We start from the raw sequence: 20,330 nt of genomic DNA, 5'->3' as shown, positions 1-20,330 counted from the left end.
ATCTTCCAGGCATTTAACTGCAGGTTTACTTGCTATTTTTTATAAACAGTTCACTTTGTCAAGTTTCATAAACAATGGAGAGTTTGATCAACGATTTATCGATTTATTTGTAATAAATAACAGTGCATGTACATAATGTTGTTGAAGAAACAACACACACACAGGCAACAACGCTCGTGTAAATTAACGTGTCGAGTTAAGCGACCTCTAGAGGGGGTTTTTTATCAACGATCATGTCGTACGTTTGAATTTTCAAAAAAGTTTATTCATCGTCGTAATGAGACATATTTTGAAATACATAGTTAGACTCGCAATGTTCACCAGATTTGTTAGGTTACAATTATTATTCTGTTGTGATATTAAGCGGATTTTCCGAGTCTTATATTCCGTCGTACTATCGCTGGTAAGCCTCGCTGTCATACAGTCGAACCCCTTTTGCTCGAATTCTCAGGGACCGGCGAAAATATATCGAGCCTCGAAAAACTCGAGCCAAGCGAAACGCTTACCTTCAGTATATAGAAAACGGTTCAATATCGAACCAAAGAGGAATTCGAGCCAAGCGAGATCGAGCCAACTAGTTTCGATTGTACATGTATTTACGATCGTTGGTAAAATGGCCTCTCTGCCATTATACATGTATTTAGGCAGAAATAATGTTAATTATCAAAAGACAAAACAGAAAAAAAGGCCTTCTGAAAAAAATAACACAAAATTATGGTAAGTATACATTAACAAATCGGAAACAAAATATATTCGAGCCGATCATACAACGCATGAAAACAAGAGTACATGAAGCGCTTGACTACGCCAGTCCGTTTTTTTTTTTGGGGGGGGGGGGTCGATTAAGGGGAATCCCCGAACAATTATTGAAGCCATTGTTATGGGCTTTGTTACACACACGTTTGTATATAGTCCTTTATTCGGATATAACAAACCGGATTTGAGTTAAGGCTGACGTTGAAGGATTTTACATGATACCGCCGATGACGACACCAAGGCTATGATAAAAGCCTGACTTTCAGACGAGCTAAAGCGCAATGTTTGCCATTTATCTCATAACATGAATGTTTTACATGGCGTCTGAAAGATACTGCGGTAAAGTTGAACAATCTGTGGCAAGTAGTTTTTGTCCATTTTGTCTTTACTTACAAACTAAACGTGTGGCGAACTAATCTAGCCCAGCATAACCATCGATACAGTGGACATGTACATTAAGCGAAGTAAGAAACCTGCATGATATGAATGAACATTGCATGACAATTCAAAATCATATACAGGGTGCCTGTACATTGGTTTGTTCCGTGTTAGTACCATAATCGCGTATACACCTCCCGTAACGTATCGACATCATGACGTCGGCGAGACGGAGACTAACGTCAAGTGCGAATCTTTCAAATTACCGATGTTCTCCGAAGACGCCTGCGCCGTCGGAAGAAAACTTCCGTCGTGTTCCTGTCGACAGTGGCTAAAAGATTTCTGGGTTGAGCGCTTGGCATGGTCGGAACAGACGCAGTCAAAGGAGACTGATTCATTCCCATTTTGAGCAGTAGACGTCATCATCGACGCATCGTTTGTTCTATTGACCTGGAGTGGCTCGAAATGCATCCAAACCATGTCCCCCCGCGGAACCCACACAAAATCAATAGACCGCATCTGGTCCACCAGATCAGAGTCGTTTGTCGGAATGAAGCCGTACGCCACCTCGCCGTTCTCAAGGCGTTTGCGTGCAAGGTCGGAAAGGACGATTTTGAAGTAATCCTCGTCCCTGTGATCCGGCTTTACGTACAACATGGCTATGGAGCCATTGAATTGCATGCAGGCGTACGCCTGAAGCTCCCCTGAAGCGTCCCGGAGACAGCTGCTGTCAAAACTTTCGATGACGGTCCGGAAGTAGCCCTCCATGTCCTCGCGGTACCGGTGGCCTTCCCAGTCTCGTCGAAGTACTGTCGCGTCCTCCACTCGCAGCTTACCAAGGTACAGACCTTCCGGAATCCTGAAAAAAAGAAGCTGCCAGTATGTTTGAGGCGCCTTAAAACGTAACTCGATGCTCAGAAAAAATGCAAACTACGAATATCGTTTACGTTGTCATCCGTTTCAAAGTGTTAAGTTTTGTCATTTGATATTTGCAGGACAGATATGCTGAATACAGTTTATTTAAATGGGATATCAGTCCAGTGATATAGCTATCACGTTTTGCATTATTATGAATTTGAGCCGCTTATCAAACTAGCTGCCCTTTCCGGCAGTCCATTTAGGTTAGGATGCCATTTGACACGCTTGAACTAATACTGTGCAAGCTAAGTATTTTCTCAAACGCCCACTTACTCTGGTATGGCCGGTAACTCTGTCTTGGTCCAAGCGTACATGAAGCGAGGTTCCAGGGAGGTAACTCGTCCCCGGTGCTTCACAGTCATGGTCGAAATCACCGGAGCGACGTCACGTGGAACACCTGCACGTGCGAAATGATGCAAAATACAGATTCAATATTTATACATTGGCAAAGCAATTACGCTCGCTGGATTTAAGTACTATGTTTCGTTATGAACTTTGTGTAAAAACCAGGCTCCATTCTCTGTGCATTAAAACCTTAAAGATGCCCTCTTACTCCCAAATAAGATGTACGGCAATTAATACAATTGTTTTAATTTATCCAAAAGAATGAATTAATATCGAAAACATTGGTTCTGAAGAATAATACTGTGTTTAATTTGAAAGAAAACACGGTATTTCTACCTTATAAGACGATAGGTGATCACTGTAAATCTTTTAGCACTCACCAGTCAATTAATATTTGTGCGTTTTCAGTTAATGCATACACGATTACAATCTTATTATCAGTAATTAATATTTTCCATATATGCATTATTCAGTACTTAAACCTGATTTTACTAAATAACCATTAGTTCATCATGATCATCATATTAAACATAAATTTACTTTTAACGTTCAAAAACTATGAACAATCTTTTTTACACAAATTACATTGTTTTCCAAAACACAAATAAATTGTGGGCTTAGCTTTATCCTCTTTAAATCGATATAAGATGCTCCTAAAATGTGGAACAGGAGGATCCCGATAATGATATCTGACATCCGACCAGTTACTTTAAATACAAGAGGGACCACGCCATTTGATTCGCATTCTAAAGAAGATATTTTAAAGCTGGACTCTCACAGATTGAACGTTTTGACAAATTTAATATTCTAAGTCTTGGAACCAGCCAGTTTATGCGAAAATTCATGGAAACCAGTGCTTTAAGGCTGCTGACAAAAAACAGATCGCAGATTTTCTTAGTTAAGTTTAAAAATTGATGTTTTATGCATTTTCTTAACCCGTTAGTAACGCTTTTAGCTATATAAAATTAATTTTCGAACGGGAATAGGAAAATCTGCGATTTGATCTTTTGTCAGCAGTCTGATATCACTGGATTTCAGATATTTACGCAAAAATTGACTCATTCCAAGACAAAAAATAAAAAAAAGTAGTCTAAGCGGCAAATCTGTGAGAGTGCAGCTTTAAAGATTAAACAAAGGGCGGCTTAATGGATTGCATATGTTTATTTTTCTCTGTAAAAGATATAAAGACTGAGTAACCATTCGGAGAAAATAAACAAATGACGGTTTGCACGTCTTGCGCATTACGACAACGCCCATGTGATAATGAAAACTTCCTCATCGGAGCTATTCACAGCGCAGCAACATGGAAGTAGCGAGATCACACATTACAATGTGCTAATATATAAAGGGAGGAGCCGTAGTTCATCTCTAGAACTTTCGTGCATGCCAATATATAAACCTTAAGATATTATCACCATATCAATGTTTACAATTCCTGTCAAAAATACAATGAAAACTACGAAAAGTCAGGAAAAATACATGGCCGTTTCATAAGGTGCCATAGAGGTGACATGTGTATTTTGTTTAATCTCGTAGCCACGATTTACTACCAGGTTAATACGAGATACCAAAGTCGTTGGAACGAGTTAGTCACTCGTTGCCACGACAGAACTTAGTAGAGGCTACGAAATACCTAAGGTGTTGGAATGATTAAGTAATGTGTTGCCACGACATAACTTAGTAGAGGCTTAGTCTACGAGATACCTAAGTCGTTGGAACGAGTAAGTAATTTGTTGCCACGACAAAACTTAGTAGAGGCTAAGTCGTTGGAACGAGTAAGTAATGTGTTGCCACGACACAACTTAGTAGAGGCTAAGTCGTTGGAACGAGTAAGTAATGTGTTGCCACGACACAATTTGTGGGGCTAAGTCGTTGGAACGAGTAAGTTATGTGTTGCCACGACACAACTTAGTAGAGGCTAAGTCGTTGGAACGAGTAAGTAATGTGTTGCCACGACACAACTTAGTAGAGGCTTAGTCGTTGGAACGAGTAAGTAATGTGTTGCCACGACAAAACGTAGTAGAGGCTTAGTCGTTGGAACGAGTAAGTAATGTGTTGCCACGACACAACTTGGTAGAGGCTTAGTCGTTGGAACGAGTAAGTAATGTGTTGCCACGACACAACTTAGTAGAGGCTTAGTCGTTGGAACGAGTTAGAAATGTGTTGCCACGACACAACTTAAAAGTAATTTGTTGCCACGACACAACTTAGTAGAGGCTAAGTCGTTGGAACGAGTAAGTAATTTGTTGCCACGACACAACTTAGTAGAGGCTAAGTCGTTGGAACAAGTAAGTAATTTGTTGCCACGACACAACTTAGTAAAGGCTAAGTCGTTGCCACGACACAACTTAGAAGTAATGTGTTGCCACGACACAACTTAGTAGAGGCTAAGTCTTTGGAACAAGTAAGTAATGTGTTGCCACGACACAACTTAGTAGAGGCTAAGTCTTTGGAACAAGTAAGTAATGTGTTGCCACGACACAACTTAGTAGAGGCTAAGTCTTTGGAACAAGTAAGTAATGTGTTCCCACGACACAACTTAGTAAAGGCTAAGTCGTTGGAACGAGTAAGTAATTTGTTGCCACGACACAACTTAGAAGTAATGTGTTGCCACGACACAACTTAGTAGAGGCTACGAGATGGCTAAGTCGTAAGGACGAGATAGTAATTCGTTGCCACGACATAACTTAGTAGAGGCTACGAGATGGGTAAGTCGTAAGGAGGAGATAGTAATTCGTTGCCACGACATAACTTAGTAGAGGCTACGAGATGGCTAAGTCGTAAGGACGAGATAGTAATTCGTTGCCACGACATAACTTAGAAGAGGCTACGAGATGGGTAAGTCGTAAGGAGGAGATAGTAATTCGATGCCACGACATAACTTAGTAGAGGCTACGAGATAACTTAGCCGTGGCTACGAGATAACTTAGCCGTGGCTACGAGATAACTAAGTCGTGGCTACGAGATCACTAAGTTGTGGGAACGAGATAGTAAATCATTGAATAAATCCATCAAGCCATAAAGAAGATTTTTGTAATCAGGAAATATTTTGAATTGTCGAAAAAAGATCCTAGATACTTAATCGCTCACAGAATTCTTAATTAAACGCCCCCAACCACACGTAGCATTAAATTTAACCCAAATCATGTTAAAGGCCAGACAGCGGATATAGCGATACACAGATTCATTAATTAACCACATATACCAGGGACATATTTGAATACGCTGACGAAATGTTGTGCAGCAAGCAATTAATTTTATACCATGCTTCTTGTACACCACTTCAGATGAATGAATAAACTACAAATTGTGGTTAATTGTGAAGCTTTGTAATGTCCGTCTGTCATTTTTCATGTTTACGTTTTTTTAAATGATGCAATTGAAAATATTCCATGTACAATGGCGGCAAAAGAATCGGTAAAAATACGATCTGACTGAAAAACACATGGTCATTGTTTTTAAGCACACGACACTTCTGGAATACGCTTCTGGTAGAACACTTCGAATCAGGATTTATTACTAACCTGTGAACGTGGCTGGTTTTCGCCAGTCGACGACATCCGGTCGCTGCAGGAAGTACTTGAGGGCCGAGGCTGACCGCGCGTGGCACATGTACGTGTGGCGGAAGAATGGCTGCACCTGAAACACCGGAAGGTGCGTTAGACAAAGCGCTGGTTGGCTTCAAATGACTTGCATGTAGCTACGCTTATATATTTCAATCATGAAAAATAGCAATAAAAACACAGGTGATTAAAAACCTCTATCGGAACACCTCGGCCATTCTCCAACATAATTATCCCGAAGCTTGCCGGAGATGGCCGAGTTGTTAGGATAAGCCTTGTCGTATATGGATCTACATTTGAGAACAAAAGCGCCGCACGTGAACCGGATATCAAGGGCTTTTTATTTTTCACTATCGACTTATACATGTGTGAAAGTGGCAAACAGCCTCAATATTTTTCTTAGCCATGTTTATATATGTGCATTTGTCAATGGAAACATGTGTTATGACCAAGTTTTATAATTGAATATTTTGAATCGTTATTTTGAATTTTGCACCAGTCAATTGTAACCACGCCCCGCCACCCGGCCAAATGCCCCCACATCCCGGGGACATCCTGGATAAGTCCCATTCCCCGTTATTTTCGGCGCGAAAACAAAACCACCGCATTCACTCGACACTGGGGGCCACCTGGGCGGTTAAAACACGGCCCATTTCCCCAGTATATTCCTGTACCCGGGGGGCGTGGTTACAATTGACTGGTGCATTACGGTTTAGGAGTTATGTACACGGTTACGGCGACCCGCCGTCTACACCAGAAATATCTTCGAAAAACGGTACGACAAAAAATGATTTATGAACTCGGATACATTGTTTGGTTGAACCAGACACCCTATCATGGTGAGAAGCAGGATGGAAAATTTATGAAATGCGATACTGCAATGTTTTAAACGTATCCGGGTCACGCGGTGTATTAATGATGAATCAAATAAAATTATGATGTTACACGACACGGAACAGCAAATTATATGTTAGAGATCATGTTAAATTTCAATTGTGTGCGCTTTTAAAACGGTCGGATGCAAATATCAAAACATCTGTACTTTTATGCAGGTCTTCTTAAATGGTATTTTTAGCACAATAGGTGGTTTTCAACATCTTTAATTACAGGTACGTCTTGGTGTTCGAAATTGAACCAAACCTTTCTGAATGTTGTCAAAAAAAATAAAAATGATTTGTTTCAAAAAACCAGAAGTCATATTTTAAAGGGACCGAAATCCGGTACAATAATTTAACATATTGCTCCCAGCTGGACCTTAAATCCTACTCCCAGGTCCGCCAGGTACAAGGGAAGAACCATCATTTTCTTTAGAGTCCCAGCTGGAGCCAAGATCCCACTCACAGGCCCTTGTACAAGGTTAGAACCTTCCATTTTTTTAGATTTCTTTTGAATTATCATTCGGCAATATTCGGAACGACGTATTTTGATTGGTTAAAGAAAATAAGTGATTTTTGTTTACGAGCAGTTAGTCAATAATAAATGTCTTTGACGAAGCGTTCTGATTTTCAAAGATTTTTAAAGAACCGACAAGTCCGAAAAGCCTTCGTCTCTGTCAGCGTTCGCTTATTTCCGTAATGCGTCCTGATTGGCCAAACCAGTATGTCACTATTCGGGTATCATTTCCGTGCCGCGCAATGATTGGTTACCTTGTTTGCGTCGGCTGTCCGGAGAACTATGGAGGTCCACTCGGGCCACGCATCCACAATCACCTCCTTCCCTGGTAGCAGTCCAGCCAGCCAGCTCCGGATCACGTAGAAGATCTGAAAATACAAAACAGACGATTTGTTCTAGTTCGAGTACAGAAATAAATATACTTATAAGTTATAAGCAAGTGTTTTGGCTGTTCTGTAAATTTGCATGTAAACAGAAAACACATAATCATTATTCCATGTTAAATTGAATCTAATTATATTTTTACAACGACTGTGAAGAAATACAGCGATTTTTAAGAAAGTTACATTGACTTTTACTAAGTCACTCTCGTTGGCACGACTTTGCGCGAGAGAGTGGTCATGTGTTGTAGGTAAACCGGTAAACCACCACTTGTCCCGCTTGGTGACACTAACCAAACTTACGTGCGCCCAGGCTGGGCATCGCACACGGGTCGCCATGGTGAGAAACGAGTACATTAAGAATGTGCATGTGTGAGAAGCAACTTGGTTTATGTTGATAAAAGGTAAGTATAATATCGCGTGAAACTATCTCACTAAGTCGTGCACTCCAATTTGCATCATTTTGCATCATTGCGATAACGGGAGGGGGGGGATTTTGTCTACATAACTGTTTTAAAGCAGATCACGGTTGTACACCACACAGATAAGTACTCTGTAACACATGGCGAATGAGTGCAAGGTGGTTTTCGTTTATCATATAGGCCATACAAAACAAAAGTATGTTTCGGGCAACCTAACCCTACCTTCTAAAAGCCGCCGGCCGTAGTGTCACTTGACCCTACCTCCTAATAGTCGCCGGCCATAAGGTGACATGACCCTACCCACTAAAAGCCGCCGACCATAGGGTAACATGACCCTATCCACTAAAAGCCGCCGACCACAGGGTAACATGACCCTATCCACTAAAAGCCGCCGACCATAGGGTAACATGACCCTATCCACTAAAAGCCGCCGACCATAGGGTAACATGACCCTACCGACTAAAAGCCGCCGACCATAGGGTAACATGACCCTATCCACTAAAAGCCGCCGACCACAGGGTAACATGACCCTACCCACTAAAAGCCGCCGACCATATGGTAACATGACCCTACCCACTAAAAGCCGCCGACCATAGGGTAACATGACCCTATCCACTAAAAGCCGCCGACCATATGGTAACATGACCCTATCCACTAAAAGCCGCCGACCATAGGGTAACATGACCCTACCCACTAAAAGCCGCCGACCATAGGGTAACATGACCCTATCCACTAAAAGCCGCCGACCACAGGGTAACATGACCCTATCCACTAAAAGCCGCCGACCATATGGTAACATGACCCTATCCACTAAAAGCCGCCGACCATAGGGTAACATGACCCTATCCACTAAAAGCCGCCGACCATAAGGTAACATGACCCTACCCACTAAAAGCCGCCGACCACAGGGTAACATGACCCTACCCACTAAAAGCCGCCGACCACAGGGTAACATGACCCTACCCACTAAAAGCCGCCGACCATATGGTAACATGACCCTACCCACTAAAAGCCGCCGACCACAGGGTAACATGACCCTACCCACTAAAAGCCGCCGACCACAGGGTAACATGACCCTACCCACTAAAAGCCGCCGACCACAGGGTAACATGACCCTACCCACTAAAAGCCGCCGACCACAGGGTAACATGACCCTACCCACTAAAAGCCGCCGACCATAAGGTAACATGACCCTACCCACTAAAAGCCGCCGACCACAGGGTAACATGACCCTATCCACTAAAAGCCGCCGACCACAGGGTAACATGACCCTATCCACTAAAAGCCGCCGACCACAGGGTAACATGACCCTATCCACTAAAAGCCGCCGACCACAGGGTAACATGACCCTATCCACTAAAAGCCGCCGACCATAGGGTAACATGACCCTATCCACTAAAAGCCGCCGACCATATGGTAACATGACCCTATCCACTAAAAGCCGCCGACCATATGGTAACATGACCCTACCCACTAAAAGCCGCCGACCATAGGGTAACATGACCCTACCCACTAAAAGCCGAACATGACCCTATCCACTAAAAGCCGCCGACCACAGGGTAACATGACCCTATCCACTAAAAGCCGCCGACCACAGGGTAACATGACCCTATCCACTAAAAGCCGCCGACCATATGGTAACATGACCCTACCCACTAAAAGCCGCCGACCACAGGGTAACATGACCCTATCCACTAAAAGCCGCCGACCACAGGGTAACATGACCCTATCCACTAAAAGCCGCCGACCACAGGGTAACATGACCCTATCCACTAAAAGCCGCCGACCACAGGGTAACATGACCCTATCCACTAAAAGCCGCCGACCACAGGGTAACATGACCCTATCCACTAAAAGCCGCCGACCACAGGGTAACATGACCCTATCCACTAAAAGCCGCCGACCATAGGGTAACATGACCCTATCCACTAAAAGCCGCCGACCACAGGGTAACATGACCCTACCCACTAAAAGCCGCCGACCATAGGGTAACATGACCCTACCCACTAAAAGCCGCCGACCATAGGGTAACATGACCCTACCCACTAAAAGCCGCCGACCATATGGTAACATGACCCTACCCACTAAAAGCCGCCGACCATAGGGTAACATGACCCTATCCACTAAAAGCCGCCGACCACAGGGTAACATGACCCTATCCACTAAAAGCCGCCGACCACAGGGTAACATGACCCTATCCACTAAAAGCCGCCGACCACAGGGTAACATGACCCTATCCACTAAAAGCCGCCGACCATATGGTAACATGACCCTACCCACTAAAAGCCGCCGACCACAGGGTAACATGACCCTATCCACTAAAAGCCGCCGACCACAGGGTAACATGACCCTATCCACTAAAAGCCGCCGACCACAGGGTAACATGACCCTATCCACTAAAAGCCGCCGACCACAGGGTAACATGACCCTATCCACTAAAAGCCGCCGACCACATGGTAACATGACCCTACCCACTAAAAGCCGCCGACCATATGGTAACATGACCCTACCCACTAAAAGCCGCCGACCATAGGGTAACATGACCCTACCCACTAAAAGCCGCCGACCATAGGGTAACATGACCCTATCCACTAAAAGCCGCCGACCACAGGGTAACATGACCCTACCCACTAAAAGCCGCCGACCACAGGGTAACATGACCCTACCCACTAAAAGCCGCCAACCACAGGGTAACATGACCCTACCCACTAAAAGCCGCCGACCATAGGGTAACATGACCCTATCCACTAAAAGCCGCCGACCACAGGGTAACATGACCCTATCCACTAAAAGCCGCCGACCATATGGTAACATGACCCTACCCACTAAAAGCCGCCGACCATAGGGTAACATGACCCTATCCACTAAAAGCCGCCGACCACAGGGTAACATGACCCTATCCACTAAAAGCCGCCGACCATATGGTAACATGACCCTACCCACTAAAGCCGCCGACCATAGGGTAACATGACCCTATCCACTAAAAGCCGCCGACCACAGGGTAACATGACCCTATCCACTAAAAGCCGCCGACCATATGGTAACATGACCCTACCCACTAAAAGCCGCCGACCACAGGGTAACATGACCCTATCCACTAAAAGCCGCCGACCATAGGTAACATGGACCTACCTTCTAAAAGCCGCCGACCCTAGGTAACATGGACCTACCTAATAAAAGCCGCCGACCCTAGGTAACATGGACCTACCTACTAAAAGCCGCCGACCCTAGGTAACATGGACCTACCTACTAAAAGCCGCCGACCCTAGGTAACATGGACCTACCTACTAAAAGCCGCCGACCCTAGGTAACATGGACCTACCTACTAAAAGCCGCCGACCCTAGGTAACATGGACCTACCTACTAAAAGCCGCCGACCCTAGGTAACATGGACCTACCCACTAAAAGCCGCCGACCCTAGGTAACATGGACCTACCTTCTAAAAACCGCCGACCCTAGGTAACATGGACCTACCTACTAAAAGCCGCCGACCCTAGGTAACATGGACCTACCTACTAAAAGCCGCCAACCCTAGGTAACATGGACCTACCTACTAAAAGCCGCCGACCCTAGGTAACATGGACCTACCTACTAAAAGCCGCCGACCCTAGGTTACATGGACCTACCTACTAAAAGCCGCCGACCCTTGGGTAACATGACCCTGCCTACTAAAATCCACCGACCCATAGGTAACATGGACCTACCTATTAAAACCTACCGAGCCTTAGGTAACATGGACCTACCTATTAAAACCAACCGAGCCTTAGGTAACATGGACCTACCTATTAAAACCAACTGACCCTTAGGTAACATGGACCTGCCTATTAAAACCAACCGATCCTTAGGTAACATGGACCGACGTATTAAAACCGTCGTCCATAGTTGTTTTCTACATATTCGATTTCAAAAGTTAATAAATAAAAAATACCCACCTACTGTGCCAACTGATTTTGATGGGTGTTTCCCTAAATATTTCTTTCGTTAGGACACATAGATTAAGAAAGTATGTACGTTGTATACATATACATTGTAGGCGCGTTTGTTGTCATAAAAGAGGACAATCTTCCCTTGCAAACGAGCATGGTAAAAGATTAATGGCCTTTAATAAAAAATGTATCAGACATTATTAACAAAATCGGTCATATTTGTATTACACTTGAATACTGAGTGGAGATATATTTACAACTGTTATTTATTTGAGTCTAAATACGGCATATCAAAAATCGCCACAAGCCGTCTCAAAGCTGAAAAGGTATTTGCACGGAAGGAACTATAGTGTTCAAACATTTACAATTTGCAACCTGTATCAGCCAGGCACGTATGGGACATGCACACACAAAGATAACGGACAATCTATTACTACCAAGGACCGGCCGCGACCAATGCACTATCTTTTTAACTTCAACTTTCAACTATCGAAACTGTTTATAACAAGTTATTTCTACTAGATTACATGATAACACGAGCTGTCATTGTAAGTGACAAATGCTACCAATGTGTCAATATTGAGAATACATTCAGGAAGTGCTAACATAAACTTTAAGCATGTATGCAGGACTCAATGATTTCTTACTTCAAGTGTGTTTGTGGGGCGTAGGAGTGACGATGTACAAAGAGGTAGGGACCTGTGATTTGCGCGCGACACGTCCAGAGATAAGGACCTGCGTCGTGCACGCGAGATGTCGCATCAGTGCCATGTACCCCCACCCCACACCCCCAATCACAGTCCGGGCACGGCCACATATAGTCTATGTGCATAAACATTATATGCAATCATCCAAAATGATGGTCCTCTAAGTGTGACCTTGACCTTTGAGATAGGGACGCGGGTCTTGCACGAGACACTTCGCCTTTGTGTGCCTAACATCTGTACAAGGTCATTTCAAAAGTAACAGCCCGGTAACGAAAAACCAAACGGACGGACAGTGCGGTTGAATATGCCCATATGCGGGGCTGAACGAAGAGAAAACATTACTACTAAAGAGATATCAATGACAGAGAGAACAAATAAACTTAAGAGTCACGACTACTACTTAAGAGACATCAATACCACATAAGATACTTCAATAAAAGAGACATCAAAACTACTTAAGAGACACTAATAGTACTAAAGATACACCAATAAAAGAGACGTCTTAACTAATTCCACGCGCTGAAAAGCTAGACTTAGCAAGTACATGTATATTATAAAATACCAAGAGTTGCAGAAATTGTGCAATAGTCATGTACAGGTTGTGCTTACAAACATTCAAAACGCCCGCGTCATCGCGTGCCAAAACCACGATACCAAACTCGGTAGTTGCCGAGGGTATTAACTGGTTCCGTAATGTAATCGGACAGCAGAAGCGGACATGGTTCACATGGAAAACCTGCCTTAACCACACGTATTTCACTCCTTAAACATAGAAAATTCATAGACAGGGGTCGCCTGATATGGAGTCAAGATATGATGACCCAGTTGTGGCGAGGCGTTTATCATCGAAAGCTGTTTTTTTCAGAACATCTTCAGATAGTTGTACCCTTTAACATGTACAGATAATTGGTTGACTATTGACAAGGAAATCTTAGGTTAATATGTGTTCAAGAAAACAGTTACTTATAATGCACCAGTCAATTGTAACCACGCCCCCCAGGTCCGGGGACTTTGACTTTCGGTCTCGCCAAGCCCGGTTAAAATCCCCGCCCTGGGGAGACGAACTGCTGTTAAAATCCCCGCCAAATGCCCCCGCACCCTATTGACCCTAGGTAAGGCCCATTTCCCGCTATATTTTATATAAAACCACCGCATTCACCCGGCACTGCGGGGCCACCTGGAAAGTAAAAGCACGGACCCTTTCCCCGGCTATCCCCAGTATACTCCCGGACCGGGGGGGGGGAGGTGTGGTTACAATTGACTGATGCATAACTCATATCATGACGTTTAAAAACACTAACAGTGGTGATGGAACACACGGCGGGGTTCATTACATAAGGCGGACAATGAATGCGGACAGACCTCTATAAAATCTTAAACACCAATAAATGCCCGTCTGCAAAACCTGGATGGAATGGGGGTGGTGCATCTCTGCAAAAACTGGTGGGACCGGGGGGGGGGATTTCGTCCTACACCGAACTTTATCATACTTAGGGTATGTGCCTTTAGACACGTGCATGGGCCGTATGTCATAAATCGTCTGGTTAAAACTAGAAGGTACCAAAACGAGAATGAAATATAGAAGGTCTCGGTGCCTTCTGCCATTAACACACCGAAGTATGTCACGCTATTAGAAAGTACTTTTCTTGTAGTGTTTTTTGGCAAATCAGCTAACATTCCATATAAACGGGGTAACTGACTTCTGCCAACAACGAGTTTAATAAACCAAAATGTTCGCAAGGGTCAGCAGTTTTTGGAATGGCTACTCCCTTGGGTCAATGCCAACGCGAAGCTGAGAAATTTAAGATGGCGTCAAAGATGGCCGCCAAAACACAAATATTAAATGCGTATTCATATTTGCTAATTTCCATTACGACAATTGAGTTTCCAATGCCATGTTTCAACTTAAACGTAAGAAGTAACATTACCAATGTGACATAAGTTAACATGATTACTATCTCTTACATAAATTACAAGTCTGTCTATTGTGTATGTATGGTCTTATTCAAAATCGTTCACAAATCCGTACATGTATACACAGCATTTGCTAAAATTTAAAACTAGCAAATAAACTTCGATTTTTTAGTCTGAGCTAATATTTTATTCCGTCGTCTTGTGCCAAATCAGAAGATTAATCGGGACATGGTCAGGTTTGGAGGATAATTTATTTTGTAAAATATATCCAACTTGTAACTCGTAGGATCTATTGAGACAGCAAAATATAGTATACTCAGTATGGCATAAGATAGCAGAAATATAATGATTAACTGGTCGGTAAATTTATTTTGTAACTTGTACACAACTTGCAACTTGTACGCTTTGAAACAGAAAAATATGGCATATGCCATATATAAAGATAGCATAAATAAAATGTTTTATTGGAAGGTAAGGGTGCTTTACAAGTTGTACATTGATAACAATTATATGTCGTGAACACGAGCATATTGGAGGAGTTGAACTATTGCCCATTCTGATCGGGTGGCACCTTGTAATTTCTGTAAAGCATTGATTGTATACACTTTTATTAGTATAACAATATGTAATTGGTTAGCAGATACTGGGAAACTTGGCCTGGTGCACAATAAAAGAAGAGCTTTTCTTTACATCTTCAAACGAGCTTTTCATTACCTTTTCAGTGACTCATTTAATCATTAAACTGCGAATCCCGGTCCTATACCTGAGTACCCGTTATTCTAAAAGGAGAGATTTTTAAAGTAATGTGTCCCAAAAAATATGCCTGGGACTTTCAATTTTAAGCTAAGAACTCATGGTTTGAAATATATTACTAAAATAGCCGCATTGAAGCATTTCACTTCATTTAGAATCGCTGCCTTTCGTGTTAATTAAAGTAAGATCTTTGCACTGCCAGATGATATAATATATAAAAGTAGTGACTGTTTCCTTCCTCTGACGTCAGATTATCAGCAATACCTTTCAGCGTTCTTTTTCGCTATTCTAGATTCTTTGTCACAAAATTGGATATTGTTTTATAAATTTTCAAGTTAAATATACTCAAAACTCGTTTAACTATTCGTGTGCGGACTTTTGTAACTTCAAACACAATACATTACACTTTCAGTTTCCAACAGGACTTCTTCAATTATTGAATGTATTTAGAATTTCTAACTGATATTTTTTTTCGTTAATATTTGCGAAACCCCTCTGATGTTTGGCATTAAGAACATAACCGTATCTCTCGTAAAACTACCTGAAATTCAATTGAGAATTTCTTAATTTTAAACAAACGACCAGGCCAAAAACGGTTTAGTTAGGGTTACATCCCTTAAAAAAACAGGAAGGGTAGGTACTTTATTTATTTTATTTTTTTATATTTTTTTAAGGCTTTATGTAAGAACGTTTATATTATCATCATTGGCGAATGGTGTTAAAGTAATGTTCTGCTTTAAGCTTAAATGTTGTTAAACTACATATTAAAACACACACTTAAAAAATAAACACTGATAATAAAAACGGTAGGGTCGGCGCCTATTTGGTAGGTAGGGTCGTGTAACCCGAGCCAGATGTATTTTTTAGTTCCAACTCTAACACTACAGTAGCTCGATAGACTCCCATGGCAAGGCTACCAATTAATAATTACAAGTACAATGCCCGTCCGTCCGTCCGAGCGAACCATACCGGCTTACTAATACCTCGAACACGAAACACGTGCATTGCTCATGAGTGTGTTCTTTAATTCGTTCAAGGCAACCTTATGTAAAGGCTACAATACATAAACCGGGTTATTTTATGAACACATTATCACGGTTAGTCTGATTGTTTATTAATTGTTATCTTTGATCAGTTCCTGGCAAACCTCCTACCACTGGTACCAGTGCAGTGGCGTGTGCGGTGTCCTCCACGTGCTTTCTGAAACATGCTCGTACTGCTCCTGATTTGCTACCCATGTGTTTTAAACACTATACATGTACAATAATTCACCATAAATATGATGCCCAAGTTCTGCCATTTCAGATTTTCAGATTTGCCAAGCGGTGGAGCAAAAATACGCAAACGTGACAATACGAAAATTGGCGGGGCGAACATACGTCATTTAGCGGGGCAAAAATACATTTAACCAAAATATCCTAAAGACTAATGGAACCACTTAAACTGACTAATGGAACCACTTAAACTAAGTTATTAACGCATCTTAACATAATTTAGCCCCTATATATACGAACTATATTTATTACTTCATAAATAATCAACAACGTCGTTCACGCGAATGATCATATACCGGATAATAACCAGCCTTGCTTCGCAGACGCTGATACTGTTGTGTTTGAAATCATAGGGGTGGGTGAACTGTTTTGAAACATTTTCTTTTTATAAGTTATCATTAGTAACAGTTCCCCAATCAGTATTGCTAAACATGGGATTTTTTGAAGGGGGGGGGGGGTCAAAGGGGTGTTTCAAAACAACGCACCCTGCCCATGTGTTAGAAATAGGCCAATAGAACATGACAAAGTTAACAAAATAATGAAAGTGATAAAAAATGTATAAGCCCTAATGATATTTTTTTTCAAATAAAACACTATTATTTTAGTAAAATGTCATATCTCTTTTTAAACAATATCATACGACTGAAGGGTACATTTAAGTGTCAAAGCTATATGACGCTCATCTGTGACAACAGCAGTGACGTCACTGCCAATATTGACGTTGACGTACCATGGCGGTGCCTCTACGTACCTTGGCGGTGCCGGGAAGGCGACTCCTCAACTCGTTGTTCAGCTCCTCGACCTCATCGTGTGACAGAACCTTGTAGATCATTCCAGCCCCTCGCTAGGAAAGTCCCAACTGAGGTCGAAGGTATCGCGATAAATCGTTGCTGGGCTCCGGTTGTCACCTTGACGGATAAAACACAACTGATCACTGAGTCAAACAATGCTGGTGTTTAAATCACTGATGTGTCTGCACCGAGTGAAACCACAAGTTGATGCGTACAAAATATGACAGAATCCACGTGTGTATGCTGTAACGAATGCGGAAGCAGTTGAATGAGATAACGATTGTAATTTAAATATATGTGGTAACTCCAGAATGTCGTGAGAATAAACTGCTTTTCAATGTCACTTCTCGTCAAGTATTTATTCAAATGTAAAGCTCTTCCTGGCTGACAGTTTAAGAACGCGCGCGACACTGTATTGGAAACTGTTATATACAGTTCGATCTTCACACTCACTGATAACCGACATGTACATGTATATCCATGATCAGATAGACTATTGAACAATTCAAGTTAAACTCCATTCAAAATGTGACTGTTTGTTCTCAATGTAATTAATATATATGAAACAATTTTACAGCTTGTACAATGTGCACGTGACACACTGACATTGATATCGTGTAAACAACAAAGTTCCGCAAAAAACCGGCTGCACTGCAATATTACTCCGATAACCGAATTTAGTCTTGTAAATGCTGACATACAAGAAATGCAAAACCACTGACTGCCAGCCAATCAAAAGTACACTTATTCGCTTGTTTTCCCATTCAATGTTTAGTCCATATAATGAAAAAACTTTACTTGTAATAATTACAAATTGATCAATATTTCAAGTCATCAATACTATCAGTTGTCCCATGATCGGTTTATATACAGGCAAGGTTTACTATACAATACCACCTAAATACTACAAAATAGGCCGCCATTCACGTGAAGGACGAATGTATCGTCCTGTTCTCGTGGCTGATTGGCTGTCACCTGTGTTTACCTTTTGTGGTCTACTTACCTGATTTCGGTTGAATAGGTAAATAAAGTTCATATCATTAAAATTAAAGCATGCATAATGTATTTGAAACAGCATTTCCAACAATAATTACATTTGATAAAATCTTTACTGATGAAAGCATAAGAAATATATGTAATATGACATCTATTGCCATACCCACATGTTGGGCGAGTCAGTATGTATAATGGTCATTCATTCATTACCGCTCGTCGTGCTATATATAGGAAAATGTCGGTGAAGTGGAACAGGCGTGTAGAACAGGGGAGGCTACTGGATCATGCTCAGCCCATGGCATGTTGAATCATCTGTTGAACTGATGTATTAATGCCATTTTATCACCAAATAACAAAAAAAACAAAACGATTTCGGACTTAAATCCGGTCACTTACAGTATTAATTTTAAAAAACTGGTTACTAATACTACCCACAGCAACCTGGTGACTTAAAATACTATCCAATATATGACCATGTTTTTGTCCGAAGTCGTCTCCATCAGTATCTGTTAATAAAATGAATATTTTTAATCATTTTATACCAAAAAAAGCGGCAGATAACTACGGCCCAGCTCCCTTTGATACATTTCTGGCATCAATCAACACTGTTCAATACGACTAACTTGTTATGTATTACAAACATATTCAATTTACTTTCAAATCACCACAGTAAACAGAGTTATCGCGCCGGACACCTTTACCATACGTGGTCGCGGCCTCTATAGACGATGACCCATGATCGCGGTCAATGGATGAGGTCAATGCCGGTTGTCCACACTCAGAAAAGACGTGTTACGCTTACCACCATGATGAGTCGTGATTGCGCGATGGGAGTGGACAGGAGTAGAGTGTTGAAGGTCTGTCCGCACCTACTGGCTGTATAATGGCTTGAACCGCACCCTCCCCCTTCCCGTGCAGTTAAAAGAAGAACTTACACAATCGTTCTATTGAACTAGATTTCATGCAAAAGCAATACAGAGTTTCTGTGGCTGTGTAAATATTTATATTTTTAGGCGTTCTTGTATTTACTATCAATTAAAAATACAGACGCAGCTATACTTTTTGCGCATAAAATACAGCTGTTCATTTTCAAAAGAACACCAAGTTTTCTTTTATGGTAATTTACGACTGCTTTTGTATTCACGGTCACAAAGGCTGTGGAATGTAGCTACCGTTATAACTATACATTATGCAGCTGTGCTTTCAAAAACCATGCATCCTTAAAACTGAGATGTAGCTATTTATTTACAGCCGTAACTAGATGTTGGTCTTAATGTTCATATTGCACATTTGAGCCACTTGGTACGCCATACGCGCATATGAGCAAAGGATCTGCGAAGTTTGACACAGTAAGGGGGCTGCACTCTAGGGGCGCGTCTCGGGGCATGCACCCATGCCCTAGGAACATTGCTAACGTAGGCTGTGCCATATGGTTCATGTTGAGATGTGCTTGGGGATCCTCTTCAAAGTATGTTCATATAAAATTTTGCATTTTGGTGTAATGTATGCATATTTGTTTCTACGATATTGGCATGAAATGTTCACTTAGACACTTTTCGGCGGGGCACCCCTTAATCCGCTAGTGAACATGAGCACCGTATTTAATTCTTCACCACTACAACCACCACCATAACATATCGCTTAGACAGATTTTTTTGTTTATTTTATCATGATCATCGTTGTCATTATACTCTGACAGTGACTGGTATCCTGAACTGGTTATACAGCAACACGCTATTCATGGGAGACAAACACTCAAAAATGAAATAACATATGACTTTCACAGTTGCCCTTCTTTATAAGTCAGGTTCGCAT

At 42.0% G+C, this 20,330-nt stretch overlaps 1 protein-coding gene across 1 annotated transcript; it reads right to left on the bottom strand.

Moving 5' to 3' along the window:
- Positions 1-82: 82 nt before the first annotated feature.
- Positions 83-18,441, bottom strand: LOC128211910 (glycine-N-acyltransferase-like protein 3). Its single transcript, XM_052917035.1, has 5 exons — positions 17,480-18,441; positions 7,607-7,720; positions 5,922-6,036; positions 2,326-2,449; positions 83-1,993 (listed from the first exon to the last, which is right to left on the bottom strand). The coding sequence occupies exons 1-5, from the start codon at positions 17,558-17,560 to the stop codon at positions 1,348-1,350; spliced, it is 1,080 nt and encodes a 359-aa protein (XP_052772995.1). The 5' UTR covers positions 17,561-18,441; the 3' UTR covers positions 83-1,347.
- Between the last annotated feature and the right edge of the window lie 1,889 nt (positions 18,442-20,330).

The sequence above is a fragment of the Mya arenaria genome, chromosome 12 (genome assembly GCF_026914265.1).
Source record: "Mya arenaria isolate MELC-2E11 chromosome 12, ASM2691426v1".
NCBI classification, from domain to species: domain Eukaryota; kingdom Metazoa; phylum Mollusca; class Bivalvia; order Myida; family Myidae; genus Mya; species Mya arenaria.
The sequence above is the reverse complement of the archived record's forward strand: the minus strand, read 5'-3'. Positions and strand labels throughout refer to the sequence as shown.

Coding starts and splice junctions, on each gene's coding strand:
- LOC128211910 (XM_052917035.1), bottom strand. CDS start 17,560: ATGATCTACAAGGTTCTGTCACACGATGAGGTCGAGGAGCTGAACAAC. Junction 2,450..5,921: donor AAAACCAGCCACGTTCACAG/GTTAGTAATAAA, acceptor TCGCACGTGCAG/GTGTTCCACGTGACGTCGCT. Junction 1,994..2,325: donor GAGTTACCGGCCATACCAGA/GTAAGTGGGCGT, acceptor TCTTTTTTTCAG/GATTCCGGAAGGTCTGTACC.